The sequence below is a fragment of the Schistocerca nitens genome, unplaced genomic scaffold (assembly GCF_023898315.1).
Source record: "Schistocerca nitens isolate TAMUIC-IGC-003100 unplaced genomic scaffold, iqSchNite1.1 HiC_scaffold_375, whole genome shotgun sequence".
In the NCBI taxonomy this organism is placed as follows: Eukaryota; Metazoa; Arthropoda; class Insecta; order Orthoptera; family Acrididae; genus Schistocerca; species Schistocerca nitens.
This window is the reverse complement of record NW_026045909.1, coordinates 6,050,687-6,059,596: the sequence shown is the minus strand read 5'-3', so window position 1 is coordinate 6,059,596 and position 8,910 is coordinate 6,050,687. Positions and strand designations below refer to the sequence as shown.

General features: G+C 39.5%; 1 protein-coding gene across 1 annotated transcript in view; it reads right to left on the bottom strand.

Annotated features, from left to right (window-relative positions):
• Nucleotides 1-6,680: 6,680 nt before the first annotated feature.
• LOC126229576 (ADP-ribosylation factor 1) overlaps nucleotides 6,681-8,910 on the bottom strand; it is a 47,864-nt gene continuing 45,634 nt past the window's right edge. Inside the window, exon 5 of the mRNA XM_049942343.1 lies at nucleotides 6,681-8,339. Within this exon, the coding sequence (XP_049798300.1) occupies nucleotides 8,175-8,339 (165 nt within the window). The 3' untranslated portion in view covers nucleotides 6,681-8,174. The remainder of the gene's footprint in view (nucleotides 8,340-8,910) is intronic.

The following is an 8,910-nucleotide window of genomic DNA, read 5'->3' as shown; positions in this document are numbered from 1 at the left end:
GACCAGTTTCTTTACTACCTTTTCTTGGTACACGACACATACGATATACTCAATAAAAAAGATACACCTATGACTTGAGAACATATCCGAAGAGAAAGTACAGCAGCATATTATTTGTGCCATAATGTTGTTGACACAGAGAGACTAATTCTCCAAATGACCATTCAGTATTCTACATACCTTTAAGTTGGCTGAAAATTTTGCATCATTTGCAGTAAGATTTATCTTTCATGCTTAAACTATACAGAAGCTTAACAACTCTGCATGTAACACAAATATGTTATGTTTGCTATCTGGACTAGCCAAAAACTTACCTTTGTAAGGTGCAAACACTAGCATAGCTGATAAACAGAACAGATTAACACAATAGCTTTTGTGCCATAAATTTTCTCCTCCCCTCATCTCACACTGTTATTCTCAGCAATTGCTGTTTCCTTGTGTTTCCATCTTTACTTCTCAATATAACTGACAATGGTATAATGCTTACTGATGCACCATCTGATCTACTGACATCTTTTCCCTCGATATACTTTTCCTGCATCCCTGTTAATCTGTGATCTGGGTGAGCTCCCCAGCCCTCCAACCTATTTCCTCTTCTTTGTGTGTGTGTGTGTGTGTGTGTGTGTGTGTGTGTGTGTGTGTGTAGGGTTTTCTGTTAGTTTGGAAATGTGATAGTTTGTAACAATATTCCACACTACCTTGTGACTGCAAGTTTTGTCAGTGGTACAGAGCGGTCAATACTCTTCACATTACCAGAGATATTAGTTAACAGATTTAATGCCTTCATTAAATTTACATTCTCACCAATGACTGTAATAAATGTACACACACAGTACTGAATCTTTCGACATTCCCTTTAAAGACTTAGGCTATGAAAAGATCTACTGAACATTTTAGAAATCTTTGATGTTTCTACCTTTAATAATTGCATGTGCCATTGTTGTGTATTTAATGGTACCTGTTCCTTTAGAGAAAGGTCTATAACCACATTCCTCACACACACACACACACACACACACACACACACACACACACACACACACTTGATTTGCAAAGTTCCATAGTTTTCGAAATCAATCTCTGCTGAAAACACATTTTGTTAACTATGGGGATGGCAGGCACAGTTCGCACAGGATACAGGGCCAATGTGCAGTGACCAATTTTCGCCGAAAGTGCTGGGAAAGTTCAGCTGTTTGTTCAGAAGGGGAAGCCAGCCAACATTGTTTGCCTGCTTTCGGCCAGTCATCAATGGGCTGCGAAGTCAGAATCAAAGTGGATGACCTGCAATCTTTATCAAACTACAGAAACTATTTTATAAAAAAATTCATTTTTGCATTACTTACAGCTTTATATGTCTGCATCAGGTTTATAATGACGTGCCATCTATTTCATTAACTGTCAGACAGTGATGTTGGCATTTAAGTAAGACACAGCACAAAATTAGAAAAAGTCTGCAATGAAAACTGAAGGCTGCTAACAGGCATAGGCATGCTTATTCAAATACAGAGAGATGCAAACAGGCAAACTAAGCCACTGCGGTCGGCAACACCTATATGAGACAGCAAGTGTCCGACAGTTGTTAGATCAGTTACTGCTGCTACAATGGTAGGTTATTAAGATGTAATTTGGTTTGAATGTGGTGTTATAGTCGGCACACGAGCGATGGGGGACAGCATTTCCACGGTAGTGATGAAGTGGCGATTTTCCCATATGACCATTTCACGAGTGTAACGTAAATATCAGGAATCCGGTAAAACAGCAAATCTCTGACATTGCTGTGGCCAGAAAAGCATCCTGCAAGAAGATGACCGACGATGACTGAAGAGTATCTTTCCAAAGTGACAGAAGTGCAACCCTTCCGCAAATTGCTGCAGATTTCACTGCTGAGCCATGCGTCAGCGTGCGAACAATTCAACAGAACATCATCAATATGGGCTTTCGGAGCCAGAAGCCCACTTGCCCTTGATGATGACTGCACGACAACGCTTTACGCCTTGCCTGGGCCCCATCAACACCAACACTGGACTGTTGACTGGAAACATTGCCTGATTGGACAAGTCCATTTAAAAACATATCGAGCGGATGGACATGTACAGGTATGGAGACAACCTCAGGAATCCATGGATCCTGCATGTCAGCAGGGGACTGTTCAAACTGGAGGCGGCTCTGTAATGGTGTGGGACATATGCAGTTTGAGTGATATAGGACCCCTGATGCGTCTACATAAGATTGACTGATGACATGAAGCATCCTGTCTGGTGACATACATCCATTCATGTCCATTGTGCATTCCGACAGACTTGGGCAATTCCAGCAGGACAATGCAACACCCCACAAGTCCAGAATTGCTACATAGTGGCTCCATGAGCACCCTTCTGAGTTTGAACACTTCCGCTAGCCACCAAACTCCCCAGACATGAACATTATTTAGCGTATCTGGGATGCCTTGCACCGTGCTGTTCACAAGATATATCCACCCCACTCTTACTCGTACAGATTTAAGGACGGCCCTGCAGGATTCATGGTGTCAAATCCCTCCATAACTACTTCCAACAGTCTAGTCATTCCCATGTCATGTTGCGGCACTTATGCATGGTCATGGGGGCCCTACACGATATCAGACAGATGTATCAGATTCTTTCACTCTTCAGTGTATGTTGCTGCATATGAAATTTAGCCAACATATTGAAGTTTTCTTTAGATCTGGGTGGATAGCTCTATCACCAATCTCAAGAAAATTGATCTGAAGTAGCAGACTCATTTGCGATCAAGTCACTGATAAAGCCATAATGAAATATCCACAATGTTCTTCACATTTCATGAATGGCTTGAGATACTGGAATGACTTTGGCAAACAGAGGTGAAGTTGACATAACCTTGGCATATGGTTATTATGACAATTTTTATTACTACCATGTTAGTCCACAAACTACAGACTTTTTGATGGAAGAATATAATTTTTAAGTGTCACTGATAGTTGGTGAAACGAGAAAATCTAAGAGTTTTGGAACATAAGAGAAGACATTACACATCTATTTTTGTACCAAGGATGTGCTTTTCATGCAATATTGACCATACTTTTCCTCAGTTAGTAAACTTAATGAATAACTGTTTCAGAATTCTCTCAAATTATGCCCGCTCGCTCTGCTTTAGTGGAGTGACGCTGTTCTGGCAAAAGAAGCAAATTTTAACTTGACAAGAGAAATGTAAGTTTTTTTTCACAACTCGCCACTTATGTTGCTACACTGGTGAGTTACAAATGATCAACAAGTTAGGCAAAAATAAATCACGGCATTTGTTGCATTTTCAGCAGAATTCTTTTGATACTAACCAAAGCAGAGGTGACAGAAGATCTTTTCGAACTGTCACCATGCAAGTTTGGGCAGCAGGGGCTCCACCTAATGTCTACAAAAAATACAAGAATAGGCTTCATATCAGAACCAAATTTCCCCCAACACTCGGCATTTCCCCTACAGTGGATGCCCACAACCACCATCACTACTGCTCTCCCTCATGCACGTCTCACCAACTGCACATCTACCAGCCACATTATTCTGCAAACACACTAAGTTTCACATTACCATATATACCCGAATCTCAATCAGTTTTTTTTCCAGTTTTCAGGATCCAAAAACCCCATACGACTTCACTGAGTGCAAAGCGAATGGATGTTCTGAAATATGACCCTAGGAGCTGCCACAACTAACTTTTGCTGTCAAATATAAGGAGCACTACATAGGCCTGCTTTGCAGCCACAAAGAAATGCCTGCCTGTGATGGCAAAAGTTTTAAAAATTAAGGCACATGAATGTTCGACGAGGTTTCAGGACTGCATCCGGATCACACTGACTTCTTGCCACAATATTTCGGCTGGCAATTGTCCAGCCATCTTCAGGTGAGTGTCTGTCACTGGAAACTGCAAGTTCCCAGCGTCAGCTTTATAGCAAAAAACAGGAACATGAGCCTTGTGCACCAACATTCTAAGGACGCCAGTAGTTTATGAAGTGTTCTTGTTGTTTCTGATGGAGACAGCTTTACGGAGAAGCTGGAACATCTAGAGTCAGTGTTCAGAGGCAATGGTTACGCTCCACATCACATTAGAACAGCGCTAAGAAGGAAGAAACACCAACATCAAGAAGGTAAGGAGCCATTCAAGACCAGGGCACTTGTTCCCTACATTGGCAACCTTTCATCTAAAGTAGGCAGAATCCTCAGGAAACATCAAGTTAAAGTAATCTTCTGGCCACCAGCAAAGATTAATGCCCTTCTAGGTTCAGTAAAGGACTATACAGGTCTGTGGAAGGCTGGGATCTACAAAATTCCTTGCCAGTGTGGCAAGGCTTACATCAGACAACATGCACAATACATGAAAGGTGTGCTGAACATTAACGCCACACTCTCCTTTCACATCCCAGTAAGTTGGCCGCAGCTGAGCATTTTATTACCACAGGACACGCTATGGATTTTCCAGCCACAAAAGTTTTGGCCCCAGCGAAAACTTTTTGGGATTGAGTAATTAAAGAATCTGTGGAAGATACGCCAATCTTATAAACTATGACAGGGGTTTTCAAATGGGCAAGGCTTGGGACCCGCTGATCTCTTAACTTCTTCCGAGAGAAGACTAACATAATGACGTTCGGCAACATTTGACATCTGATTTTAGCGATGCAAGTGTGCATTCCAACAGAGGGCGGACATGTAGTTTTCACCTTTACACATGCCGCTGAACAGTATTTCCAGAGAGTGCGAGTTTCGATAGAGGACGCTCCTGTGATGGCCGGCAATGTGCATACATTTTCGAGGCCAGAACTTGCAGTTTCCAGCGACGGGCACTCACCTGAAAATGGCTGGACAATTGCCAGCTGAAATATCGTGGCAATAAGTCAACGTGATCTGGCTGCAATCCTGAAACCTCATGTAACATTCCGTACATCAGAAGAACTTCAAGAATGACAAGGCACAACAGATTGCTCACGTGCAAAAAATCGAAAATTTTACAGCTAGCCACAACTGCATTGGTCCTTTTATGAAGTGCTGAGGTTTTTCACTTCAGAGGTGTACTTCAATTCGCAGAAGCTGCCGAAAAATTGTAAGTATTCTTACATCGGGGGGGGGGGGGGGGGGGGGGGGGTGAGAAAAAGTGGATGTCCACCATACTTGCTTGCACTGCAGATGGACTCCCTTTCATAGATTTTATGTGAAATACTTCACCAAAATCTGAAATGTTTAAAAAACTGTAATTTTCTGAGCAAATGAGAGTGGGTGCTTTTTGATGGACATGCTGCTGCAATGGATTAGACTTGCACGGAGTCGTTTCCCTGCTGTAATGCTTGGTTTACACAGTCTGATTGGTGTTAGATGCGTACACAGGCCATACACCACCTCAGTAAAATGAAAATTGTTAGATAGCAAAACTTACTTGGCAGTAGTTCTAGGCAGGTTGACAGCAACTCTGCAACCACTCAACGTCTGTTCTGACTTATGCATATAAATTGACAGGCTTTCAAAACGGGACGTGTAAAATGCGCAAAAAGTGTACCAATGAACTGATGATGCATGGAAGTGTAATCCAAATTGGGCATTTAAGAAATGTTCAATATTGAATGAATTAGATGGTGCAGTGGATGACTGACTGTACTAAGAATTGAGCAACAAGGAATCTAGTGATAGCGATTCAGAATTATCTAATTGAAATTTTATACCTTTCGTAAAATTTGTATTATAAATCTAATAAAATTCTGTTTTACATTTACACTTCTTAATTTCTAAGTTATTTTCGTTCTTTTTTGTAAGTGCTGCTAGTCATACATTTAAAGTATACTACAAAAGTCGACTAGCAAGCCTGTGAGTGTCAACACTACATCTTGGATGTTTTCATCCCAGTGACAAGAGATGGTTCCTATGAACTGTGAATCGCCCCATTATTAAAACTGAAAACTTTCGAAACTGGAGGTTCCTCAGTAAATAGTACATGAGAGGGCAATTCCTCATATCATAAATTACTGTTCTTCCTTAATCCAACATCTCTAGTGATTTTCCTACATAAATCTTTATTAGAATCATTTTCTCCCCTTTATTTCATGTGAAGATCAAATACTATCTGGTCCCTGAAATTTGAGCTCTTACTGCATGTATATGACCATTTGTTTTCATTTGGTTAACAGACCTTCATTTATAGCTTTATTTTGATTACTTTCCTTAAATATAACTAATTTTCTACTTTTTATGTACTACATAAAAGATAGTTTCAAGCCAGTTATTAAAATTAAGGAGAAAAGAGTTTCTCAACACAAACTGTATATCCTGTTGCTATCCCTCTGATGTGTAAGTTAGTCTCAATTTTCATATTTAATTACTTATTTCTGCCTATTTACACATCTACAAAGTTCTGCCACATTACATACAATCTCAATTCAACTGTTCATAATGCTTGTTAGATAAAACTGTTTTCATATTTAAGAAGCACAAACTCGCTCCACCACTCACTGACATTTTTGTCGAACACCTCTGCTTGTAAAATACTCTTCACATACTGCAACTAGTCAAACAGGAAGTTCCAAATCTCTATACAACATGTACATCAATAAATGATATTCATTAGAAAGAAATGGCTGATTTTTTTTATAGAATTAAGTCCAACAGTCGTGTCAGGACAAGAAAATGTAACAATGAAATAAGGCATTTAAAAATAAATTAAGAGGGATGAATTTAATACAAGAAGGCAATTAAGCACAAATACAATATTTGTTCACAAGTATGCAGGCATACATACATAATTTTAGATTCCCTTTGTTTCATGTATTTCCGAGGAAAGTTCAAATTTTAAAGGCATTAACTGCAAAAAATAGATATCTAGCAATTTTGTCTGTATACCCTTCCATAACCAGGTCTCTCAGAGACTGCATCTCTTTCTGAAAAAAGAACACGATTTAATTTCTGCATGTCACCTTGGGGTGACAGAGAATGCAGTCTCCCATTTTATCGATGTATGGCTGTGCTGCTGAATATCTTCCAATCACAAGGACTATGGCTTTTAAATTAAGGTATAATAGTATAACAAGGATTGGACAAGTGCTGCAAATTTTTTAATACAAAACAAAGCGGAATGTGAAAAAATTTCCTTAATACCCTACATTTGTCATATGCTTCTTAATAAACTTAAATACTAAATTACAGAACATGCTTTGAAAGATCAGAAATGTCTTAAAACTTCCAACACCTTTACTCTCACATCACAAACATTCATTTTTCTTGTCCATTATTGTTCTTCAGTACTTACACCCATCTCCCTCCTGCAAAAAATGCTCTGTTAACAACTGCAACTATCAGCCGCACTCTGAACTACCAACACTTGTTGTTAGTTTCAGGCTAATACTACAGACTTCACATGCACTGTGTTGGTATTTAAATAAATGAATGATAAGAAAGGAATAAAACTCAGCACAAACAGTAGGCACATAGCATGACAGCAGCACCCACCCAATATCCAGTTTTCCATTTTTCATAAGCTGTAAAGAACTTGCATCACTACCACCAACAACCTGCCTGGGGAGAGGATTAAGTAACTTTATGAATTGGCAGTTCTGAACTTTCTAATTTTTTCCATTAATATACATCTGTAACTCACATATCAGAATAAACACAAAAGTTTGAATCGACAAACCTATTATGCTGTGCACTTCTCCCATGTAAAAAGGGATAACAGTTTCACTATCACCTCTTATCTCTTTTTAAAATGTGATTCGAAACACAGGAGGAGCGCAAAGAATGGGGACACAGCCTTTCCCTTCACTGGTCCCCACCCTGGCAACAGACTGCCGCTTTACAAGTCCGCAAAAACAAAAACACAACACGCTGCACAGTGTCTATGGTCACAGTTACCAGTGAGTCCGTGAGTCCACGCACTTACACACTTCTGCAGGATACGAAACCTGGAGGCAAACCTTTGCATGCAAACTTGCAGGAATCACTTACCACATCCCAACGTAAGCAAAATGACTGCTTTGGAACACTATTGGAAAAAGTACAGGGTGTTAAATTTTTGACCCTGACTTGTTGGAATTTTGATGGAAACAGTAAATGAGAAGAGCAAGTGATTGACTGAAAGTTTGCCAGTAAAGGATAGCAGCATCAGAGTTCACCACAATCATCCGCCAAGCACAGTTCATATGGCACCTAGCGGTTGGCATTCTTCAGTTGGTTGGACAGCCAGTCGAGACCCTCGTAGAGGCCATCTCCACTTGTGGCACAAGTGGCTTGTATGTACCAATTTCGGTTGCGCAGTGAATGCAGGCCAAGTTTGTCCGTAATTTCTGCTGCATTCATTGCATTTGGCAGATCCTGCAAGAACACACAATTATAACACTTTTTAGTACTGAGAGATTTGTCTGCATGGCTGTGAAAAAATATTTAAACAGTAAATATTAACCTAAGATAAGGAATATTACTCCTATTTACGGAAGTTCATAAAATGATTCAGTCATTTTTTAATGTTTTAACCCTAACGATAAATAAACTACCACTCTGTACCAATTTTCTCCTGAAAGTGAAAATAGTATTAACATTAAGGCTATTCAATTCTGTGAGAGCTGCACTTTTAAACAAGTGAAGAAATATACCTAGCAGTTAAGACAACTTCAGACTAGAACAAAGAAACATACAAATGGAGTATAACTTGTTTCTAAACTTAAATCTCTCTTAACTGAAGACATCATGTATAAAGAGAAAAATACAGAAAAAACAGCACCATCACCTTCAGTACATTTTCAGTTTCTGGAAGGTATACTGTACTCTTCATCCAGCCTCATCAATAATTGACACTGCAGTTCATGATGAATGTTTTATAAATTCACAACTTCACTTGCCCTGTCTGCATTATACATGATATCTTCAGCAGTGTCACCAATATTTA